Source organism: Budorcas taxicolor, chromosome 17, assembly GCF_023091745.1.
Source record: "Budorcas taxicolor isolate Tak-1 chromosome 17, Takin1.1, whole genome shotgun sequence".
NCBI classification, from domain to species: Eukaryota; Metazoa; Chordata; class Mammalia; order Artiodactyla; family Bovidae; genus Budorcas; species Budorcas taxicolor.
This window is the reverse complement of record NC_068926.1, coordinates 69771062-69796779: the sequence shown is the minus strand read 5'-3', so window position 1 is coordinate 69796779 and position 25718 is coordinate 69771062. Positions and strand designations below refer to the sequence as shown.

Here is a 25718-nt window from a genome sequence, read left to right as displayed (position 1 = left end):
ATTTTCTTTGGTAATCAAGTCTCCATCTTCTGTAATTCAGCTCATCTGAGAATCATCTTATTAACAAGTCAAGGCCTCCGACTGGTTGAATGGTACTGCTGCAAGATGAGATCTGAGGCATGCAGATAGCAAGTTACTAGGTTTGAGTTTTAGGCTTTTTCCATCATCAATTCTTATACACAGCATACATTAGACTCTTGAACAGATAATCATCTTTACCTTTTAAGTCTCTCATTTTAACAGGGTTAAAGGGAATGACTGGCAGTGATAGATCAATGTATCTTCTGGTCAAGTCCAGGAGAAAAAGAAAATCGAGTTGACATTATGAAGGCAGTGAAAAAACCGATTTTGTAGACAATTTCTTCTTTACAAATAACAGTTGTATATACACAAGCAGGCTAGTCATCAGATTTTGTTGAAGATGAGCAGTAATAGAATAACCAGACTTAGGCTTTGTTTGATGATTTGTATACTGAGTCACATAATCACAATTAGTGTAGAGGATAAGAGACAAAGATATAAAGAAACATTCCCAACTTTTAAGCAGTGCATTCATTAAAGTAGTTGAGGACAGCTGGCCCTTAAGTCGATTCTGAAGAAATAAGGTTTTTTCTCAGGGCATGGATTAAAGTCTACTTGATCTACGTGATCTGGTCTGGGAGTTCATGTATCAAATCCCTCCTGAACAGACAAGTTGTCTTAATGCCTGAGAGTATTTCATGACAAGGAATGAAGTCAGCCACTGTGATTCAGCTAAAACAACAGATGAAACTCCATGGAAACATCCACAAGGATAAGGGACTGTGGTCTTGTGACATTAGGAAGACTCAAGAAGCTTGAGTCTATTGATAAAACTCTTTAGCTGCAGGCTTTGTAGATTTCCTTCCATGTTAGTCTACATTTCCAGGAAAAAGATAGATATGCAATTTGAGATGCCCACCAAGGAAGCTATCGAGGCCTGATCCAAAGGCCTACCTCTAAATATCATTTAACATCAACAACTGATGGCATCAGACATCAAAAGATTCATCTTAAACTCTCTCATTGGCTGGAAGAAAATTTTTACAATGGCCACATTTTAAATTACACACACAAGAAAAGGGTGCTCAGAGACTGTCTCTTCTGGATCAGGTATTACATGTAGAGCTGAGTACTCCTAATTTTTCAGCAGAACAGGCAGATATGCCAGTGATGAAGGAATTGTTTTAGCAGTTTTTCAAAGGTTATTTGCTTCTTTATTCTGGAAACAGCAGTTAAACTGAATAAAAACCAAGTAGTAGTGTAACTGCCAATGGCTGAGTGATAGTGATGTAGTTTGAGAAGATGAATAATCATCCAGTGCCCTTTCAGGTAATGTTGCCAGTCTCTGAATTCTGCTTTCATAGTTTATGGTTATCTCTTGCACACGAAGTAGAGTACCATGGCTGAGGATGGGAGGTCCAATGTATAGCTGGTCTAATACCGTCTCAATGAGGCATCAACTTTAACATCAGCTTCAATACTTGGTGTTTACTGTATTCAAGGAGGATCAAGACTTCAAGGTCATGCATTTTAAGTACCACTAGAGCATCCGGTGTTTGTGGAAGAAGTTGAATAAGGGGGTTTGTCAGTGTAATGCACAAACTGTTCTCTGGCTGTATCATTCAGGAATCACTGTAAGTCTATTTGTGGTTAGAGGGCTATTATTCTAGGTCCATTTGATGTTACTTTCAGCCCACACGACTAATCTTGGGGGCAAAGATATGTCCATCTTCTTGCACTTCTCTGAGTATTCCTAAGAATGCTCATTATCAACTGAACACCGACAGGTTGAGTAGACATACAGAACAGAATGCGATTCAGGTTGAATATATTGTTGTCTAGGGCAGTGGTTTCCAAACTGTGTTCTGAAGAATTCTAGTTGTTGTAAAGAAGTCTCCTTAGGTGTCACCATGATGGTATAGTAAGATGCTTGTGGCAGGTTTCAGGCCCCCCACTTCTGCTTCCTCCAGAGCAGCTTCACTTTTACTCTGGGCTTCCATAAAGTTTTCATTCAAAGGGCTTCATGGCCACAAAGCCTTTGGAAAACCAATGATCTAAGAGTAAGTTGTTCACAAAATGCTGAAATAAAAAAAATAGGTCACAGAAACCAGAAACTGTGAGCAAAGCCTGTGGTAAGCCAAAGCGTTTTTCTATTTATTCTTCTCTAATGTGGGCCACATTACAAAATGAAAAAGTTAACATTCCAGTCTGCTACAAACTCAGATTGCCTGACTATCAGGGCAAGGCTATTGGTTTTAAGTGACAATAGCGCTGGTTTTTTTTGCAGTCAGCAAATGGCTGCAAAATGCATTAGTTTCTTTGTAAATATTATTTCAAGAAGTCCTTGCCTGGATGACTTCAAGTATTGTAAGATTTCAATGGGCCACAACTTAAATCCTAAGAAAGTATCTCCTTCTCACCCATTCCCTTTTACTCTATTTTTCTCCTTTTCCCTCCTCACTCACCTGAGATGTAGTTCCCTTAAACTAGACTTACAGCACAATTCTATGAGAGAAGTATATTGCTAAACACCATAAAATTAATCTATCTTTCTGGCAGAATTAACTTCCCCACACTCCTTTCCCATGTATCCCCACAAATCTTCTAGAGGTTTCTTTGACAGAAAATAAAGCTAACTGTCAAGATGCAGGGTTCTCAGATGATGAAGACATACTAATTCAAGAAGTTATTGCCAAGGTAAGAAAAAAAGGGGGGAGGGGGGAAGAGTTTCAAAGATACTGTTTATTCCTAGGTCTCCAGGGCAATTATGTTGGCAATCAGGAAACACTGGCTATATTGCTTTAAAGAAGTTTTCCCATTCCATTAAAAGAAATGCTACAAAAATAACATTATGTATTTGATTAAATTAGGACACACTGGGCCAAACAACTAAATGAGGCTCTTTACTGTAAGCCTTTTGAGATCCTTTAATACACTACACTGCATTAACAATCAGGGAAGGGGACACATTTTACAGTATTTTATCACATTATTGGACTACAGAAGCTCTTTATATATGATACATATTACATGTGTATATCAAATATATACATACACACACATACATATGAACAGTACTATTCTAAAAAAAATGATGGCTCATTCTATGTAAATATTAATTTGGGGATAGAGGACCACAGAGTTGGTGTCTGGGAATATTAATAAGAATTAAAAAAATAAGAAAAAGGAAGACATGGAATCAACAGGGATCCCCAATCAACTAGGCCATCTTTGGGAAGACCACAAAGATGGATGAAAGATCTAAAAGTAGCTTTGTGTTTTCTAATGGGTAGACAGTCTACTACTACCAAACCTCAGAGATGACTTCAGGTCCAGGTACAACTATTGCAAAATCACATCTCTGACATCCTAACTGACTGAGGGCACTGATTGAGACTGGGAAGTTGAAAACTTTTCTGGGGTTCCCAATCTCCAGTTATTTTAACACAGCACATAAAATAGAGGCTAAGTTAATTCCAAAGAGAGAACTGGACTGGGAGTCAGAAGGCCTGGCTTCTACCATTTTGCAGCTGTGTAACCTTGGATAACTTTTAAATTTCCATTTCCTTATCTGAAAAAAGGGATTACAATTTGTGTTATTTGGTAACTAAGATTAATGCCAGTGAAAGTGCTTTGAAACTGTAAAGTGCTATATAAATATAAGGGATTACCATATAGGTTCTACCTGGATGTATCAAGAGGCCTTTTCTGGAATCTGATTGGAGCTTTGTGAGATGCTGTTAGGTAAAGGGATTCCTTGGTAGAATTTCTTACATTTGTGTGAAAAGTTCTGGTTCCTGAGTAATCCCAAAGATGCTGTGAGTTCACTGTGCCTTTGTTTTAATCCCAACGGGTCAGAATATCTGCTTGCTCATTCAGTAGGCTACTACAGATTTGAAATGGAAAAAGAATGGGGTCCAGATCAGACAATTCCTGGATTTCAATCATTTGAGACAGTGGGGTGTGGTTCGATATGGTTCTCAAAAAGATGCTGCCATTCTTCAGACAGTGCTGATAACTAAAAATCCCCTGGTCCAAATTTATTATGTGTCTCTGAAAGCTTTAACTGGAGAAACGAAATGCACACTTATGGAACAAGCTGAACCTTTGTTGTGATAAAACGGCTTCAGCTATTTGGCTTGAGAAGTTGAACTTCACTACAAAAGGCTGTGTTGAATCTGGGTAGAACAGGACAGGAGTGGAGGTGAAGGCCACATCATGACGATTCGCTGGATACGCCTCCTAGATCACAGTGGTCCACTGGAATGATGTCTTCTTCAGTACTGAGGTGGCAGAATCCATCACCATAGGCAAAAATCCAGGTACCAGATCTGTAGGCTGATGGAATAGCACAAAGGTGATCAGAAGATCCAGGTGAACACTCGGCAACCAGGAGGCACAGGACTGGAGAGAAGAGTGACAAAACATATGAGATAACAAATGCTTGGAATTAGAAACACAGGACCCTGGGCTGGGGCTGCTGTCAGCACAACCACTGCCTAATTCTTGCCTAATACTGATTCTTGACAAATGCTGGGGGGAGGGGGTGGAGCTTATGATTAATAATCAGTGATGATAAGAACAGAGAGTTCTCAGGCAAAGACTGTTTTTGGACTCTTGAGGACAAACTGTTTCAGGAAAGCAGCAAATAGGAATGGCTCCAATTCTCATACTCTGGGGGAGTAATTTATCTGTATTCAGATTCCTGGGCAGTGGTTGGTGGGGGAGAACAAAGTGTCTCCCAGGTGGTCTGAGAACTGGATTTAAGTTCATATACAAACACCAGAGCAAAGGAGACCCTGCTGTTCTTCCTTTTCCAATGCCTTTCACAAACTGTCTTATAACCTCATATCAATACTTGTAGAACTTCTCCTTAACTTTAATGCTTCCATCTTGAGCAGGAGACAGTAAGGTATACAGGGAATAAAACCCTTGCCCCCCTCTATTATACCCTATGCAATATGGCTGTTTCTCTTCACATTTGAGGGGTCCCTAAAATTTTTTTAAAGTTAGAATTAAAAAATAATAAAACATGAAGTAAAGGAAGAGACATGGCCCATAACTAGTGACTTTTTCAACAATAATTAGGTTATCACACAGCAACTAAGCAAATATTTATTGACTGCTTATTTGGCGACAGCCTGGTCTCATTTAAATTTCTTCTTTCTACTAAAGCGTCACCTATGTAGATAACATGTCTGGGCAAAAGTTCCCAAGACAAGGCCCTTGCTTTCAAGGAACTGTTACCTGTAAAGAGAACTAATGCAATGCACACAAAAAAGTACTTTATAAGCTACTGTATATAAAGATAAATAAAAGACACACACAAAAAATTAAAAAAACTTAAAAAAGGTTAATTTCTGCCTAAGGTTAAGAGATTCATGGAGAAGACAGCATCTGAGTTGGATATTGAGGAAATGGCAGTTTTGATAGATGAAGAAGCAGAGGAAGGTACTCCAGGATAGAGACGAGAGCATGAACAAAAGTGCAGAGATGGTAAAGAAACAGGCGTTTTGGAAAATGGCAAGTACCGTAGTTCACTTTGGATGGAGCATCGCCAGAGCTTGCACTGAGGGTTTGGTGAAAACTCAGGTCTCCGAATTTCCAGTAACAGCGCTGGTGGCAGTGCTTGCTCAATCATTGTCTCTTTCAGAACAAGGACAACACTCCTCACATTTGAAAACAAAATCGTCCAGCTTCCGAGTTCCTGTCACACCCTGGTAGTTTCTTCCAGGTCCCAGATCCAGTTCTTGAAATTCTGGAAATCTGGAGCCCACATGGTGATTACACTGAAAGACATCGGTTCCAGCGAGTGCAGAACGCTGTAGTGAAACCCTTTCAACCTCCTATTCTGGACAGTTCATGTTTTGTCACAGAATTTCAAGCTTTGAGTTCCAGTTGGTTTTCTCCTCCTTTCTCCTGAGGAAAGCATCGTATCACCACAGTCTCAAGATTCTTTTGAGGTACATCCAGATTTAATTACAAAAGAGCTAAAAGACCAACACATTTGTCTCCAAAACAGTCATTTCTCTGGAATTGAGATCATTTGTCTCTGCCCTCCAGGTAAAGGTTACAGTCAATTGATTTTTTCCAGACATTTATAAGAAATAGCAGAACCGGCTAACACCTAACAGACAAACACTTAGGTGTGTTTGCATTTGCTTACTTAGAGCTGTACCACGGTAAGCACCACTCCACAAAACGAAAATGTTTGAAATCCAAGTGTTCAAACATTTCTATAGTGTTTGCTGGACAATGGCCTGGAATCTGATAAAAAGCAGCTGACGATTAACAAAGAAGCAAAAACTGGCATTTTGGCCATCTTAGTAACACACTTGCAAGCAAAGAGAATACAAAGCAGGCGGGGAGGAAAGTTAAGGTTTGAAACACTTCCAAACTACTGACTTTGAGGTTCAGAAAAAGTTCTAACAAAACTTTTCAGAGAATGTCAATTTCAATTAATAAAAACAAACATCTTCAGGAATTCCATGGGAGACAGCTTGCTATAAACCCACCTGCACCATTAATTAGCTGGACTTGGCAGCACCATTTAAAAATAAGCCTGCTCACTACCAACCACACGGAGCTAAGAATATAAAACAAGAGCAAGTAACGGATGGCAACCATGGTCATGGAAAATAATCAGTGAAAGAGTCAGAAAGGTAGTCAGGCACCAGAAAATAAAAAGTTGTTGGGCCAAAGATTGAATAGGCTTCTTGACATTAGAGAACACATCCGCTCCTAGTTTCAGCTGCTTTATACTGGGTGTTACTGTACCATAAGCATCAGGCGCCCTTCAGGCAACCCATAGTGAAAGGACTCAGAACAGAAGCCAACCAGTGGAGTGTTGTTACCCCGAATATCCACTATGCATAGAACAGCTCACATATCCCAGGGATTCAACAGGGGCTTGAGCTTGGTTGTGACGGGTCCCAAATGACATCTAAGCCTCAGTTTCCTCCTTGTGGCAAAGGAACTCTGGTTCTTAACTCTTCCGGGTCACAGCCCCCTCTGAAAACTTGCTGGCGATGGATTCTCATTTCCCTAAATTGCATATTCCCACCAACTTCTGCACACAATTTCAGGGAGTTTGGGGATCTCCATCTCCAATCCAATGTTTCCAGGTTCAATATCCAAGGATTGGGGATTTCTAAGTTTTCTTACAACTCCAAAAAAAAAAAAAAAAAAGCCAACCATAACGAACAATAATCATTCCTTTCATCCACCGACGCTTTATGGTTTAGAAAGCGCTTTCAATCCCACAAACGTTGATAGAGGAGGAAACTGAGGCGCAGACAAATTACTGAGTGACTTGCCTAAGGTCACTCGGCCAGCTGGTGGCGAGGCCCGGAAGCAAACACAGCTCTTCCGACTCCGGAGCTCGCTTCTCCACCCCGGAGCTGCCGCCAAAGCTCCCGCCCCTCACTAAGGCGGCATAAGGAGGAAAAGGCAAAGTAGAAAGCCCACCACCAACCATCCCCCGGCTCCCTCCTGCCCCCCCAACTGGGTCCTTGCAGGCCCCGAAGGGTGGCGCCAGGCCTCCAGGCCGGCCCCGGCCACCCCAGCTTCCCCGGCCGCGCCAAATCCCGCCGCCGCCGCCTCCCCGGGAGCGGGGCGGAGCAGCTGCCCGCCGCCGCCAACCACCCGGACGACTCCTCGTCGAATCGCAAACGCATAGGCCGCCGCCCGAGTTCTGCGTACGAGAAGAAAGACGCGGCGCGAGCGCCAACGGCCACCGGGCGCGCGCCGCGGCGGCCGGGCCTGCGCCCCAAGAGCTGGATGCCAGAGCAGGAGAAAGAGCCGCCAACCGATCGCTCGATCGACCGCGCGCCCGCTCCTTCGCCCTACCAGACCGGGAAGGGGGGGAGGGCGCGCCAGGGCTTCTTTGAGTTAGGGGCCTGACTCCCCGGCGACGAGACAAGATGGCTCCTCCGGTCCGCGCTGCAGCTGCCGTCCCGGCTGCGTCGCTCGGCCCGCCCCCGGTACTGTTTCTTTAAATGGCGGAGAGGGTCAAGAAAGCAGGAAGAGAGGCCCGCGCACTCACGTGACAGGGGCGGGCCCGGCAACAAAATCCGGTCACGTGGAGACACGCTACCCACCAATCAGGAGGCGTCGCATCAGGGCGGGGGCGGGAGGAGCTGCGGCTCTGTGATTGGCGGAATGCGCCGCGGAGGCCTCGGGGACTTGGGGCGTCGGGGAGTGCGCGAGGCGGCCCGGGCTGTGTGCACTGGCGGAGACAAAGAGGTGGCGGTGGCGGCAGTGGCGGAGCAGCGTTAGACGCCGAATTTTGTAGTGCTGAGTCGTGTCACCATCTCATCTAGCGCGGCGCGAGGGCGGCTGGTCTCGCGGCGGCGGCGGCGGACGCGGAGGTGGCGGCAGCACATGGTTCCAAGAGCGCCCTGCGGTTATTGGGTTCCAATTCCGTGGGGAGGGACAAAGGCAGCTGTGAGCGCCGGGCAACGCCCGGTCGGGTGGTGCTCTCGCCACTGCCCTCGATCCGGGCCTTGAAAACTGGGACTAACTTGTCTCCGTGAGGAGGAGACCACGGGACCGAGGCCCAGGGAGGGCCTGAGAGGCTGAGGCCGCTGTCTGAGGGAAAGGGGGAGGGGCGCGGCCCGCCTGAGTTGATTGGGTGGGTCAATTCTGTGGCGACGTAGTGGGCCACTGTGAGGTAATTTGACTCACTACCCTGAGGAAATTGGGGCGCACAGCAAGCTAGGTTTGATCTGGGCTTTGAAAACGGAAATCGGTCTTCAGCGCTTAGGAAATCTTTCAGTTGGTAGGTGGTGAAGCCGGAACTAACGCCATATGCACTTGAGCAACATCGTGATCGCCACTCTGGGGCTTATTTAAGGATCCTGGGATCATTGATGGCGAAGACATGCGTGGCTATCCAGTTTTATGACTGAAGTTGCTAGACTTCCGGATTGGTAAGTTTCCGGATTGGTGAATTTCCTCATAGGAAATTTAGAGAAACAGCAACAAACAACTCGGAAGAACGTGAAGATGGAGCAGTAATTAAATCGCCAACTCCAGTATCAGCTACTCTAGGACGAACCACATTCCACTCAGTGAATTATCGCAAATTCATGCTAATGTTCCCTAAGACTACAGATTTATGACGTAGTTTATTCCAAAGTATTACATCGTAGTCATTGAGAGGATAAAAAAATTTAAGGAAGAAATCAGTTTTTGTTTTAGACGTCTTTTCGAATATATTTTAGGTGGATAACTAGACAATTTTGTTAACTGAGGAGCACAGATTTACCAACTCTTTACTGGAAGGAGTCCTGAAAAATCTATTCCATTGTAAGCTTGTATTTCCCAATTAGTGGTTAAAGAACTGGAGAGACATCACCGCACTCATGGCTTTCACGAATTACAGCAGTCTGAATCGAGCTCAGCTAACCTTTGAGTATCTACACACAAATTCGTAAGTATTCTGTAGGTGCCTCTGAGGTCACTGATAACTCATTGCTCGATATTCATATGGAAGTCTTTCCCAGGAAGTCTCGCGTTTTTACTTTTTGGGATGTGTCACTGGAGGAGTCTTGAGCTCTGTATGGAAGAACTGAGATCAGTGAAATGTTTGTTGCTAATCCAGAAGAATATGATCTTCCTTTACTGGATCAAAATTTATTTGATAGAAGGCAAACTAATTCCTTGGAGTCTGTGTATTGAGTTTCATTCAAGTGTTTGATAGGAATCCAACAAGTACTCTTCTTGGATCGCCAAAAATTGGACCGTTCTATTCAACTTCTTGTCTTTGGTGTCAACAGCCAATACAGTTGGGTAATAACAAGTCTATTTTTTCCTAAGAAGGAAAAAAGAATGAAGACATTTAAATAACAACTTGTGAGAAGAAGTTAGTTTTCCCCCTAGAAAACAGTTTGCTTTATTTTTCTGGGAAATTTGTCCTCATCCAATATAGTTTTTAACATTAAGCAGGAAGTGATAACTTGATTAAATCCATGATTTAAATAGCCTTTCCCCCGAAGTTTCACAAATCATTAAATAAATGCTGTGTCCATAGTTCTTTGAGTTTGTGAAGAGATTGCCATCACTCCATTGATCTGGACTATTTCAAGGTTAATCCTTACTCCCACTTTTTTGGAGTTGATGCAATGAGGGCATCCTTGTTTAGTCTTTTAGTACATTGATTTGGCATTTTTGAGATGAAGGTAAGTTTCTCATTTTAGTACTGGAGAAGTGCTGAGCAGCTTAATGAATGGTCCAGAGATCAGAAGAACCACCTTCAGGATTGAGAATATAGACTCTAGTTTTCAAGTAATAGTACAGTAACTTTAGTTGTCAAGTAATAGTACAATAATACAATAACCGTTGACAAAAAAGAACCACGTACTTGTGATAATGTCTGTAATTTTTTGTTTTGCTGTTTTATCTATGAAGGAAATAAAATTTTTCTGAGTAGTGAATTGCCAAATGAGAGCCTGGTTTTGTTTAGGAAGGTTCTTACTGAACTAGAGTATTAGAGTAGGGATTGTAGAGGTCACCTAGGTGTAGTTTCATGTTGCAGCCTGATGAATCTGAAATCCAACTAGATAAGGCCTCTGATCAAAAGTTATACCCATCTTGCTCGTAACATAGCCATGAGCAGAACCTTTAGTATCCTTGTCTGTATTTGAGCTGCCACATTAAGAACAAGCAGTTGAAGGCCACTTAGATGTTCACAGGTTGTGTTTGATAAATTGAGTTCTGAGTTTTGGAGTGAGGGGCAAATTGGGAATGACAGACTATGTGATCATCTTGGAAGACCATTGAAGGAGACTTTTGATTCTGGGTTCTTGTTTTAGCTTACCCAAAGATTGTATTTGATAATAAAATGATAGTGAAAAGTGAAAGTGTTAATGGTCTGTAGCCTACCAGGCTCTTCTGTCTGTGGAATTCTCCAGGCAAGAATACTGGAGTGGGGTAGTAGCCATTCCCTTTTCTGGGGATGTTCCTAACCCAGGGATGGAACCTGGGTCTCCTGCATTGCAGGCAGATTCTTCACCATCTCTGAGCCATACCATCTGAGCTACCAGGGACTGTGGCTTCTGCCAGTCACATTTAAACATGGTCAGAAATCATCTTTTTAGCAATCCTACTAGAGTAAGGATTATTCCTGTTTTGCATTTGAGAGGACTGAAGTTCAAAGATTATTACACGCCAGAGGTTACCCAGCTTCAAGGCACCAAGGCAGCGCTTCAAAGCGGTAAGATTTTTCTGGCCACATAATTAGTGCTTTTAACCATTAGGCAACACCAGCTGTAGTCAGTTTTACCTTTAAAGGGTTGTTTCCTTGTATATATGCCAGAAGGTTTAGTTTCCATTTTGAAAATCTTCAATCTTAGATTGGGTTTCCCTTGTGGCTTAGCTGGTAGTGAATCCGCCTTCAATTCGGGGAGACCTGGGTTTGATCCCTGGGTTTGATCCCTGGGTTGTGAAGATCCCCTGGAGAAGAGAAAGGCTACCCCCTCCCTACCCACTCCAGTATTCTGGCTAGGAGATAAATTCTAGTTTATCTCAGTGAACCTCTTAAATTGAGAATTCTGGGGTATTTCATTTCTGTTGCTATTTTATGGCTTATTGAAAATAGAACAGAGCAAAGAGAAAGAATTGAACCTCAGTTAAGTCTCTTGTTTGAAATTGGAGAATTTTCTGGGAAGTTGACTTACTGTGTTGAACTGGAACCACTTGCTTGCATAAATGTTTTTGAGAGTTGGATGTATCATTTTGGAAGCACTGGAATTTATTATCTGGATCAGACCTTAGAAGTTGTTTGCTTTTAAATGTATCCAGTTCTACCAGAAGAAAATGTGAAGCCCAGAACACCTAGATAAGTTTTTGGTTTGTAACCAGTTTCAAGACCTTTATTGTGACCTGACTGGAAGTTCATTTCTAGAGGAAACAAATTTTAAAATTTTCAGAAAATGTGACTTGTTAATGGTAGTGATGGTAAATGTGTCCACTGGGTTAAGTGGTATGGTGTTAACCTTCAGAGAAGGGAGGGTTTTCCTTCTCCCTTTTTATAATTAAAAAAAACACAAGACCATTTTAGGGTGTCTGATATCTATAAATTGCCATGGTGTATATTGTGAAAGAAATGACTCCTTAGCACCCATTTAGCAGAATCCAGGATAGAAGGGTGGAAGGAAATCAGCGTGATGCAGTAAAAACAGCACGGGCTTGGGAGCCAGCCAGGTTTCTGTCTGCTTCCTGGCTGTGCTCTTGGGTAGGTCTACTTATCTGAGCCTCAGTTTCATCATTTACAAAACAGGACTAATCCTTCAATGTTTATGAGGATTGTATACAATAATGTTTATAAGATAATTAGATTGCACATAGTTCATAGTAAATATCAAACAGATAGTGACAGTTGTTTGTTCTAGTTATAATACTAGGTCACATAAACCAAAAGTTGGTCAGTGTGATAGCAGCTTGATGTTTGCTAGGCAGATTAATTTTTAATAAATTCTGGAGCATCTGTTGAAGATAATAAACACCTGCTTGGAATTGTTTTGGTATTGTTCTACATTAACTTGATTATTATATCAGCATTAGGATTTGAGGCAGGTCTGGGAAATTCTAACATGGAAGTCTTAGGTGAATTTCTTTTAACTGCAAATTGGTGATACAAGATGATTGAAATTAGGATTTTTGAATAAAAATAGCTTATGCTTTTACTGCTGTTTGGTGTGGTGGGTTTTGTGACTGCTGCTGAAAAGTCCATGAGCAGTCTAGGTGCCAGATTCAAGATGGAGTAATAGTGGTACCTTCTTCCTTTGGCAGAAGGTACGTATCTTAAGTCATTCTGTTTGCAGTATTGCTAAGTGGTTGGATTGAGCAGGGTGCTTATGTATAAGATGCCTGCTGTGTATGTCTACTGTCGGCATATTTAAAAGCTTATTGTCTCGGCCATTTGATATCTTAGAGTTGTTTTATTGATATCGGAAGTGAAGGTAGAGGAAGCTTTCAACTTTACATTTCTTGTGATTTATAATCCTGTTGAACTATGGGTTCACACTAAATATATTAAAGCCTTTGAATGTAAAATGGTTGCCCTGGAATTTTTCAGCTTTATTTTCTTGCAGTTAAGGCAATTAACTCTGGACTGCATATCTAAGAACTCAGTAGAACCTATCACTGTGATGGGGTTATAAATATTCTATTGCTTTAAATTCAGACAATATAAATAGACCGTTTTCCTTACATAATGAGTAGATTTACACTTGAATTTGTCATTGGAAATGCTGAAATGCAAAGCTATTTTGATTGTGGCACAATTGGTATAAAAGCCACAATCAGTTGAGAGTGAGTTCGTTAAAAATCTTTGTCTTTTTCCAGATAGTTGATCTTTCTTGGATTACATGTAAAGAATCTTTAGGTCTGTGAGGAAAAGGATTTCTTTTGATCCTTATATAAATAACTAAACTGCTTGCTAGCAATGAGTGCATCTCTTTGAATATTATTTGAAAAAAAGGGAAGGTCTTTTATAGTCGTTATTTTTTTTTGTTATGATTTGAGAGATATTTTGAACTTTAGCACTTATTAGTAGGATCAGTTGGAGGTTTGGAGAAGATTCTGAGTGTCTCTGACCTTAGCAACAGTTGTCGCAAAAGGCCCCTTTTATGATGTGTCAGTGCCCATCATAAAAGCACCCCTTAGCTACACTTTAAGACTCTTCCCTGGTGGTTCAGACGGTAAAGCGTCTGTCTACAATGTGAGAGACCTGGGTTCGATCCCTGGGTTGGGAAGATTCCCTGGAGAAGGAAATGGCAACCCACTCCAGTCCTCTTGCCTTGAAAACCCCATGGACGGAGGAGCTTGGTGCAGGCTACTGTCCATGGGGTCGCAAAGAGTCAGGCATGACTGAGTGACTTCACTTCACTTCACTTCGCTACATTTAAAGATACATTGAAATCCGTTTTGTGGAACAGCATTGATACTGTGTGGAACAACAAAGACATTTGGAATGTTTTTAGATTCTAAATATACAAAGCAGTTTTCTAATTGTGTAGAAAACAGTGAAAACTTAGCCAGAAGTGCTTGTCCTTTCCTTTTTGAGATCTTACTGGATTCTGAATGCCTTTAATTTTCATGTGAAGTGACAAAAAATAGGTTTTGTGAGAAGCCATGGCTATATCTTTTTTTTTTTTTAATTTCTTTGCCTGGATGGCAGAGGTATCAGAATTAGTTTTCCAGATTATTCATATTCATCAGTGTCACTACCATAGGCCAGATACTTCATTCTTCCTTTATTTCTACACACAAATTGTAGTTTCAGATTGTACTCTCGTGTCCTCCACCCCTACCCTAGGAGCTTATTTCTGAGATTGCTTGAATTCAAGGAAATGAGAAGTATTGCAGTGGAATTTGTTATTTTACATTTTAACCTTCAGAAATTTTTTAAATGTATAGAAAACTAATTCACTTCATAAGTTACTTAGTCACTACAAAGACAGGAAAATGAAAGCTTTAGAGCAAATACTAGTTTATACTTTTAACTTGTATTACTTTCAGCAAATCAGTTTATTTAATCTTCCAGCTCATTTCTCCCAATTTAATACATGGAGTAATATGCAGAAAATTTTTTGTTTCTTTAGTAGATAATTTGAAGAATTTAGGGTGATAATTTTGGAGACAAAATTTTTTGAATAATTAAAGATATGGATGTTTTATGCAGGTTTTTTCCTTGCTAAAATTTTTTTATTTCATGTAAAATAATTAAGAATTAGATTTAGAGGAATTTGAGGTCTTTTCAGGGAAATTGGAGATTAAATTTCTACTTTTTGTTAAAACATGGTTCTTCATTTGGATCAGCAACAGATATATTCACTGTTCTCATGGGAAAAAGTTCTTCCTAAAATTCCAAGGACTAGTAGTTTTAATTTAAAAAATTGCATTTATAAACATTTGAAGATTTATTTGAGGAAAAAACTGTTCCTGGACAGTTGAGTTTTGGGTATTTATTTTATAAACAAGTGTTTTACAATTTGTTTTGAACAATACAGTAAGTACTCACAAATCCTAGATGCTGGCTATTTAATATTGGTATATTCTAAATATATATAGAAATTTTCACTTTATTGACTGAAACTTTGTATACAAAAAAATTAACTGGAATAATGTTTTTTTTTACATTATGATAGTAATATATTATGTGGATTAATGCTTATGAAAGTAAGAGTTTCATTATTTCCCTGGCAGTCCAGTGGTTAAGACTGCTCTTGCATTGAAGAGGGCACGGGTTTGATCCTTGTCAGGGAACTAAGATCCATGTTTGCACCACAGGGCCAGAAAAAAAAAATTTCTAGGTGGTTCTAGGTTAATGCATCTAGTTTTATATCTAATGAGGACTGTTATGGGAAATAGCACAAATTAAAGGTGTAAATAGAGGAAAACATGCATAAATACCATCTTTATTGTGCTGTGAATATGGTAATTGTGAATTTATCCTACCTAAATTTTGAGCAGCCTCCTAGAGAAGATGACCATTGGCTATCCTTCTGGAAGGGACTGACTTGAGCAAGGATCCTAGGAGACCACACCAAACCTTTTTCTTCTTAGGAAGGGGTTGTTCAAGAGTATTATGGATTCCTTTATGTGGAGAAAGTTTTAGTTTTAGCCAAAATCAGGGAGCATCAAAAACTGGATTATTTTCTCCTTTCTCCCCACCTTCAAGTGGAGCATTTTTGCATGTAAATTGCACAAGATGGAATGGTTTTTCACCAGTAAATCATCACAAAAGGTATTGCCAAAGCTAAATGGTAATGAGTTCTCCATTGAGTGTTGTTAGAGATATGCAGAAACTGACAGCCGGTAAAGGCAATGATAAATAAAATATAGATATTTTTCCAGGTAGAATATGAATAGTGAAAAACATTGCTTTAGCACCAGTACATCTGAGCTCTAGAAAGACTTGAATTGTGGAGAAGTTTAAAACTTGAATAGTGTAAATTGATGCAAGTAGCAATTTTAGTTTTCTCTCCAAAAAATCTTTTAAATATTTTATAACCTTAACATTTTATTGGGAACTATAGCTTACTTCATAATTTCTTTTGCTGATTCTTAATGTTTATCATTTCAGAACCACTCATGAATTCTTGTTTGGTGCTCTTGCTGAACTAGTTGATAATGCAAGGTATGTAGTCTTCAGGTGTGCAGACTGTTCTTGAAAACTTTTTGGGTTTTTGTGATCTCTGAAGACTTGGGAGGAAGGCAGTTCTTTTGCATATGTGACTCACTCCTAGGAGGCATCTTACCCAAAAAAGCACTTTAAATAGCACATTGGTTGATAATTCATTCATTTCTATGTTGCAGACTAAAAATAGTGAACTTACAACCTCCAAAGCTACCTTCCCTGTGTATTAGAACAAGATGATTGTTGTGAAACACAGGGAATTAAGAGAAAAACTTAGGGATCTAATTACTAGGACAAACTGTGTTTTAATTTGTGCTACCAGGACAGTAAACCATCTAATGTCTTTAAAATTATTTCAGACTTCTGTGTCTTCCCAAAATGTCCAGTCAGCCCTCTGTATCTGCAGGTTCTGCATCTGTGGATTCAAGGAACCACAGATTGAAAGTATTGGAAAAGTTCCAGAAGGTTCCAAAGGCAAAACTTGAGTTTGCTGTTGGCTTGCAACTATATACATAGCATTTACATAGTGTTAGTTATCATAAGTAACATAGAGATGATTGGAGTAAACAGGAGGATGTGCATAGATTATATGCAAGTACTACACAATTTTATAGAAGGCAGTTGAGCATCTGCAGATACTGTGGTCCTTGGTGGTCTTAAAACCAGTCCCCTGCGGATACTAAGGAGTGAGGGTATTTTGTTGTCAGATGAGACTAGTTGATCAGAGCATCTTCCATTGTTAACAACTGTGCTTGGAAGAAATCCTTCTTCAGCACAGTGTTAAAATGAGTTCTTAGTGATATAAGCCTCTAAATGTTACTGTGCAAGACTGAGAAGAAGTTTGGGTTGGTTCAGGGATAGTGAAGTCCCTAATCAAAAACCTGCCTGTAATTATATCACAGATTTCTGAATGCAAATGTAAAATTCAGACATGGTGTTTATTGACCAATATGACTAATGAAGAAGAAGATAAGAGTTGACAAAAGTACTTTCTAAACAGATCTCTAGTTAATGACATAATGGTAATTGTGTCTACCTATGTCTATACTGTAGATTTATACCGTTACACTTTTATTGTTATTATTTACTAGTTAACAACTTGTTTAACCTGAAAAGTCCCATTTTCAGTGTTTTTCAATTGTTTCAATCCTGGTTGACTCATAATTTTTATATTTAAAAATGTTGTAGCTTGATGGAACTGTGTTTGAATTTGCCACTTGTTTAGTGATACTACAGTGGGTTTTGGCAGGCTGCTTTTTTATATATTATATGGTGAGCTGGAGATTGCCTGGGAGTGTATGTTCCTGCTCATACACATACTTTGCCAATCTCTTCTATTTTTGAAATGTTTTTTTATGTTTTGGGGAATAAGTACCTGTAGAGTTGTATGGATTTGAGTGGATTTTGCATTTAAAAGCAGTGAAACTCAGCGCCTCATTTTCTTTGCCTGCATTTGCAGAATTGGGCTAGATGACTTTCAAGCCTTTATGGAAGACTTCACTGATGACTGAGCCTTCATTTCAGCTGATGACTGGAGCCTAATGGGGTGCCCCAAACTTCTTTCAGGTTTAGGGAGGATTAAAATTATGGGCTCATGAGTCAGTGTACTGACTGTAGTGTGTATACTATAAGACCTGATTTTCTTAGGCTTTGTGGCAGAGTATTGTTTTCCTTTTTTTCTCAGATCTTGGTGAGGAAGAACAGTGGATGAGATATTGGAACATTGTTTATGATTGCAGTCAAACGAGTGATTGGAGTCAATTAGTGTGTAAAGGAATGTTCTTATTTATCCTCTAGCTGTTTTCACTGTGAAATTTTTATTTAAAAAAGTGTATGCAGACCCTGTGTATCTTGTGGTGGTTTTAAATAACTCGAAGCTCCAGAGGTGTTTCACAGACATATAAGGAAAAGTGTGTTACCAAATGTAAAAGTATATCTTTAATGTATATAGAATTTCTTTTATGATTTCCTGAAAATAGATTCAAAATAGTATGTATCCCACTCAATACTGTGCATCTTGATGGTTATACTTCATATTCTCATTTGAATATTGATTTTTTTCCCAACTTTGCAGAGATGCTGATGCCACAAGAATTGATATTTATGCAGGTAAGACAGATACCAGTCTTCCTCCTCATGCCCAGTTCCCAGAAGAATTTACTGTTGTGCCTAAAAATAAATGAGTGGGAGATAACTGGTTTCTGGAGTCTGGGTAGACAACCTGATTACTCCAGGTATTAGGCAGAACAGGGTAGCCCTGATGAGGTGTGAAATAGAAATCAAGAATATCGGTACTAAGGGAACTACTACGAGGTGCCCAGATCTATCAGTCAGTTCAGTTCAGTTGCTCAGTCATGTCTGACTCTTTGCAACCCCATGGACTGCAGCACACCAGGCCTCCCTTTCCATCACCAGCTTCTGGAGTTTACTCAAACTCATGTCCGTTGAGTTGGTGATGACATCCAGCCATCTTATGCTTTGTCTCCCCCTTCTCCTCCCACCTTCAGTCTTTCCCAGCATCAGGGTCTTTTCAAATGAATCAGCTCTTCACATCAGGTGGCCAAAGTATTGGAGTTTCAGCTTTGTCATCAGTCCTTCCAATGAATATTCAGGACTGATTTCCTTTAGGATGGACTGGTTGGATCTCTTTGCAGTCGAAGGGACTCTCAAGAGTCTTCTGCAACACTACAGTTCAAAAGCATCAGTTCTTCGACGTTCAGCTTCCTTTATAGTCCAGCTCTCACATCCATACATGACTACTGGAAAAACCATAGTTTTGACTAGATGGACCTTTGTTGGTAAAGTAATGTCTCTGCTTTATGCTGTCTAGGTTGGTCATAACTTTTCTTCTAAGGAGCAAGCGTCTTTTAATTTCACGGCTGCAGTGATTTTGGAGCCCCCCAAAATAAAGTCTCTCACTGTTTCCACTGTTTCCCCATCTATTTCCCATGAAGTGATGGGACTGGATGCCATCCATGATCTTCATTTTCTGAATGTTGAGCTTTAAGCCAACTTTTTCACTCTACTCTTTCACTTTTATCAAGAGGTTCTTTAGTTCTTCACTTTCTGCCATAAGTGTGGTGTCATCTGCATATCTGAGGTTATTGATATTTCTCCCAGCAATCTTGATTCCAGCTTGTGCTTCACTGAGTCCAGCGTTTCTCATGATATACTCTGCATATAAGTTAAATAAGCAGGGTGACAGTATACAGCCTTGACCTACTCCTTTTCTGATTTGGAACCAGTCTGTTGTTCCATGTCCAATTCTAACTGTTATTTCTTGACCTGCATACAGATTTCTCAAGAGGCAGGTCAGGTGGTCTGGTATTCCCATCTCTTGTAGAATTTTCCACAGTTTGTTGTGATCCACACAGTCAAAGACTTTGGCATAGTCAATAAAGCAGATGTTTTTCTGGAACTCTCTTGCTCTTTCTATGATCCAGATATTGGCAGTTTGATCTCTGGTTCCTCTGCCTTTTCTAAATCCAGCTTGAACATCTGGAAGTTCACGGTTCATGCACTGTTGAAGCCTGGCTTGGAGAGTTTTAAGCTTTACTTTGCTAGCGTGTGACATGAGTACTGTTGTGCAGTAGTTTGGGCATTCCTTGGCATTGCCGTTCTTTGGGATTGGGATGAAAGCTGACCTTTCCCCGTCCTGTGGCCACTGCTGAGTTCCAGATTTGCTGTCATATTGAGTGCAGCACTTTAACAGCATCATCTTTCAGGATTTCAGAATTCCATCACCTCCACTAGCTTTGTTCGTAGTGATGCTTCCTAAGGCCCTCTTGGCTTCACATTCTAGGATGTCTGGCTCTAGGTGAGTGATCACACCATTGTGGTTATCTGGGTCTTGAAGATCTTTTTTCTATAGTTTTTCTGTGTATTCTTGCCACCTCTTCTTAATATCTTCTGCATCTGTTAGGTCCATACCATTTCTGTCCTTTATTGTGCCCATCTTTGCATGAAATGTTCCCTTGGTAGCTCTGATTTTCTTGAAGAGATCTCTAGTCTTTCCCATTCTACTGTTTTCTATTTCTTTGCATGGATCACTGAGGAAGGCTTTCTTATCTCTCTTCGCTATTCTTTGGAACTCTGCATTCAAATGGGTAGATCTTTCCTTTTCTACTTTGCTTTTTGCTTCTCTTCTTTTCATAGCTATTTATAAGGCCTCCTCAGACAACCATTTTGCCTTTTTGCATTTCTGTTTCTTGGGGATGGTCTTGATCCCTGCCTTGTGTACAATGTCACGAACCTCCACCCATAGTTCTTGAGGCACTCTGTCTATCAGATCCAATCCCTTGAGTCTGTTTCTCACTGTATAATCATAAGGGATTTGATTTAGGTCCTACATGAGTGGCCTAGTGGTTTTCCCTACTTTCTTCAATTTAAGTCTGAATTTGGCAATAAGGAGTTCATGACCTGAACCATAGTCAGCTCCTCGTCTTGTTTTTGCTGACTGTATAGAGCTTTTCCAGATCTGTGTATCTATTTAAAGAAAGCCAGTAGGAGATTACTTGGGTTGATGTGGAGTGCAATGAGCAAGTACCACTGATTTTCTTGATTGGAGTTAGCAGGTGGCCAGGGGTTGTGGAGTTGGTGGTTTCTGCAGCCAAAGAAAGATCTTGTTGAAGGCCATCTTAGCCCTCTGCAATCTTGGTGAGGACAAATCCCAACTTGAAGAGCTGCTGGTGTCAGTTGTACAAAACAGTTGTGTAACTGGATTGGCACTGAGATTTGCAGAGATGTTCTCAGCAGAGGAGTCAAGTAGGAAATCGGGCTGCTTTGCTTAGAATTTAAAAATACTGACAACGTCTATTGGTTTCGCCTGATTGGCTCTGCTGTTTGGCAGTGAGGTCCTTTCTTTGTTACGGAGTGTGTACAGCAGTGACAGGAATCTCAGTCATGTCATTGCCCTACCCCCCTTTTAATAAACAGCTTGCTTTCTGCCTGTTCAGTGTTCATACCAGCACATTTTTTCTCATTTGAGTGCTAGAAATTTGGAAGTGGAACAGAGAAAGATGGCTTTTAAATCCAATTTGGCTGGCATTGCCTCACTTTTGAAAAACTTGAGTTTTTATGGGAATATATGGTTATCATATGATCCCTCTTTCACTTTGCTGACCCATTTTGATCAGTGGGAATTAGCCCTCAATAGAAAGTAATTCTTAGAACTTCCAGGGTCATAAAATTGTAAAGAATATTCCCAGATACGATTTCCTTCTGCCTGATACACTTTGGAGCAAAGAAAATACTCAGAACAGTTAAAAATCAGCTATCCTGCTTAAGGTCTAAAAACCTCTATTCAGAAGGCTCTGCCAAGTGGTGAAAATAAGACTTCTTTTCTTTTTAGAAAAGAATAACAGGAGAATGGGTCATAGCATAAGAAAGTTAGAAGATGGTTTTTAATAACCCTTAGGCCGGATGGAGGTATCATTCCTGCACCACAGCAGGTCTTCCACCCCAGAGTGCTTCAGTGAGGAGCAGGAACTACCACCTCTGGAAGAAGTCAGAGCTGTTTAAATCATCACACAGATGGCAAAGCAGAGAATAGGCCTCCACTGCAAGTGATGTGGAAGGGAAAAAATCATCCTATTTTGGAAGAATCCCTGACCAGGGATTGAACCTAGGGTCATAGCGTGAGAGCGAGGAATCCTAGCCACTGCATAGCCAGGGAATTCATGGAAAAAGCTTTTTAAAAGAGATCATCTCTGCTCCTGTTTACCGCCTTTCACCTTTCAGTTCAGTCTTTAAGTCGTTTACCACCTTTGGTGGGTGGATTTCAGCAAAGAAATGCAGTACTTTCACTTGGAATGCAATAGAGCAGTTGGATTTCAATTTAAATGAAAATGGCCCGGTGTACTTTTATTGTGTGCTCAGTGTTAACTGTTGTGCTTTGGGAGGACTTTGGGAGGAGTCCAGAGAGGATGAGGTGGGGCCTTTGCTAAATTGCCATTAGAGAATTCAGTTGTTAATGGGAGACAGTTAGCACTCCACAGATGATTAGGGAACAATCAGTTGATCTTGAGGGAACTGTCAAGGTAGTTAAGGATTAAATGGTATGATAAGCACTAAGCACTCTAGCATTTTAGGGAAAGACTTAATTTACTCAAAGTACCTTAAGATTGGGAATCTTGACTGAGGTGCCCCAACTTCACACTCTTACACCTCAGTGTAATATTCACACATTCAATAGAAATAAAAGCTACCTCATTTTACACGTAGGATAATAGAATTTGTTGTTCAGTTGCTCAGTCGTGTCTGACTCTTTGTGACCCCCTGGACTGCAGCAGGCCAGGCCTCCCTGTCCATCACCAACTCCCGGAGCTTGCTCAAACTCATGTGCATCAAGTTGCTGATGTCATCCCATCATCTCATCCTCAGTCATCCCCTTCTCCTCTTGCCTTCAGTCTTTCCTAGCATCAGGGTCTTTTCTAAGGAGTCAGTTCTTCGCATCAAGTGACCAAAGTATTGGAGCTTCAGTTTCAGCATCCAGTCCTTCCAATGAATATTCAGGACTGATTTCCTGTAGGATTGACTGGTTTGATCTTGCAGTCCAGGGGACTCTCAAGAGTCTTCTCCAACATGGCAGTTCAAAAGCATCAGTTGTTTGGCACTCAGCCTTCTTTATGGTCCAACTCTCACATTGACTTCTGGAAAAACCATAGCTTTCACTCTACGGACCTATGTCACTAAAGTAATGTCTCTGCTTTTTAATATGCTTTCTAGGTTTGTCATAGTTTTACAAAGAGCAAGTGTCTTTTAATTTGATGGCTGTAGTCACCATCTGCAGTGATTTTGGAGCCCAAGAAAATAAAGTCTGTCCCTGTTTCCATTGTTTCTCCATCTATTTGCCATGAAGTGATAGGACCGCATGCCATGATCTTCGTTTTTTTTTTTTTTTTAATGCTGAGTTTTAAGCCAGCTTTTTCACTCTGCTCTTTCACGTTCATCAAGAGGCTCTTTAGTTTAGTCCATAAAGGACAGAAACTGTATAGAGGATAATAGAATTAAAATATACTATGAAGTTTTTGTTGTTAAAATATCAAGGAAAGTATTTTCCTCTCTCCCTTTCTGAAAGTAGCTTGATCCTGAACTTAGAAATCTTCCCAAACATCAAATGTAGTTTGAATTTGCCACAAATTCACATTATAGCTTAAAGAAGGGTGAGAAAGAAACCAGACTCTGGTACCCAACGCATTCCTGTTAGATGGGGCCAGACTAGAACACGCCTGTCAGACTGTTTTTATTGACTTTCTGGACTTCCTTCGATAGGGACTGCTGTGCCTCAAAGAAAGATTCCTTTTGTGATGCCAGGTCAGTGGTTAGTAAATGGAAACTTAAGAGCAAATGCAGCTGAAATGAATACTGTTCAAACAGATTGCAGAGTATGATGAACTTGACGGTCGTTCTGTTACAGCCTCTGCTGAGGACAGTGTTATCTTGTCACCTCTGACGGTTGACTTAAAGCTCCATTTTACATCTGCTCCAGCTGCTTCTTCCTGTTCTCCCCAGTGGGAGCTGGAGGGAGGAATGTTGAAGTAATTGGGAGGAGCCAGACTTGGTCCTATAGGGGAAGCTTAGATGGGCAGCCTCCCACACGGTTCTGTGATCGTCCTAAGCTGCCCCCAGGGCCTGAGGCACAGCTGCACAGAAGACAGTTCGGCTCTGTCATCCTCCAGGATGTATGCTGAGAGGGGGAGCAGACAGTCCCCAGCTGCCCAGACCCCCTCCTCTGTCCAGAACTCCCACCAGCTTCATAAAATCCTTTCCTCGAGGCTTCGGCTGTCATTCAGTTGATTGATTAAAGTGAGTAGATGGTGTGAGGAGTGCACGCCCTAACTGCTGGAATGTCTGGGGGCTTTGCTGCAGGCAGGGGCGCCTCTAGTTCTTGCGAACTCTAGCTCTGCTTCACAAAGAGTGGCCCAGTAGCGGGCAGTGTTGGCATCGCCTGGGAGCAGTTTAGAAATGCAGATGGAGACCTCAGACCCTCCAGGGTGGAGCCCAGAATTTGTTGTAACAAGCTCTTCAGGTGATTCTTAAACGCACACTGCTTTTGCTCGAGCTGGCCCTCTTCTCTGTCTTCTTCTGCTTAAACTCTCCTCCTTAACCATGTGCTGCAAGGGATAGTGTCCACTGGACTGGAGGCTCCCTGAAGGCAGTGGTCATAGTGGCATTGTTCTCGGCTATTACCTTCATTACAGGGCCAAGCACATCAAATAGATGAGTGATTGTGAAGCGTTGTGAAGATGCCATGCTGCCTGCCCTTTTTTTTCTTTTTTTACGAGGCTGAAGGAGTTACTGCTATGTCAGCTAGTCTGTCTTGGCTGCATATGACCGTGGACCTGAACACTGCTAGACGCTTACAGGCTGTGGGTCGTTTATATGGCCAGGAGGACCCTCCGTAGGTGTATGTCTTAAACGGTATGAAAAAGATTTAAAATGAAGTCTTTGAGCAAGAAAGGGATCTCAGACCCAGTGTTAAGAGATGACTATGTGTTAAAACAGCTTGTGAGTCCTATTCTACCAAACGCAAGGGCCTGGAAGCAACTTCCTAGGTGTGTTCAAGAAATACCAGTAATCCTTGGAGATTTTTCAGATGCACTTGGCTTGAACCACTTTCTAGCTCCCAAAGCAGAGTCTTCATGTGCATCTTAGGCTAAATCATCCAGCAAATGGCTCTTGGCTACATTTAGAACACTTGCTGTACCGTGCTCTGTCCCTGACCCAGCTGAGTCTCCATCTGACACTTTGCTTCCTCCAGAAGAAAACTTTGGAAACTTTTGTCCCTTTTCTGCGCTTGCTTCTGCTTACTAGATCTCATTTGGATTCTCCAGACTGATAAAAGGCTCTGCCATAAGGAGGAATTTTCTTATCTACCAATCAGGCTTCCAGGAAGGTCCTTATGCTTGAACTATCAAGAAGCATTTGTTAATGTTTTAGCAAAGTTCAGCCATGAAATTAAAAGATGCTTGCTCCTTGGAAGAAAAGTTGTGACCAACCTAGACAGCATGTTAAAAAGCAGAGACATTACTTTGCCAACAAATTCAAAGCTAGTCTAGCCAGAGCTATGCTTTCTCCAGTAGTCATGTATAGATGTGAGAGCTGGACTATAAAGAAAGCTGAGTGCCGAAGAATTGATGCTTTTGAGCTGTGGTGTTGGAGAAGACTCTTGAGAGTCCCTTGGACTGCAAGGAGATCAAACCAGTCAATCCTAAAGGAAATCAGTCCTTAATATTCATTGGAAGGACTGATGCTGAAGCTGAAGCTCCAATACTTTGGCCACCTGAAGTGAAGAACTGACTCATTTGAAAAGACCCTGATGCTGGGAAAGATTGAAGGCGGGAGGAGAAGGGGACAACAGAGGATGAGATAGTTGGATGGCATCACTGACTTGACGGACATGAGTTTGAGTAAGCTCCTGGAGTTGGTGATGGACAGGGAAGCCTGGCATGCTGCAGTCCATGGGGTTACAAAGAGTTGGACACGACTAAGTGACTGAACTGAACTGGAAGTTCAGCTTGCTGAACAGCAGGTGATACTTGAAAATCTCTGT

At 41.2% G+C, this 25718-nt stretch overlaps 1 protein-coding gene across 7 annotated transcripts in view; it reads left to right on the top strand.

Annotated features, from left to right (window-relative positions):
* Window positions 1-8205: 8205 nt before the first annotated feature.
* Window positions 8206-25718, top strand: part of MORC2 (MORC family CW-type zinc finger 2) — a 41618-nt gene continuing 24105 nt past the window's right edge. For 6 of the 7 annotated variants that reach the window (XM_052654605.1, XM_052654601.1, XM_052654604.1 and 3 more), the window contains exons 1-4: window positions 8206-8951; window positions 9354-9454; window positions 16112-16165; window positions 18240-18274. In XM_052654605.1, coding sequence (XP_052510565.1) covers window positions 9387-9454; window positions 16112-16165; window positions 18240-18274 — 157 coding nt within the window. In that variant the 5' untranslated portion in view covers window positions 8206-8951; window positions 9354-9386. The remainder of the gene's footprint in view (window positions 8952-9353; window positions 9455-16111; window positions 16166-18239; window positions 18275-25718) is intronic. The other variant, XM_052654606.1, reaches the window with a different exon arrangement.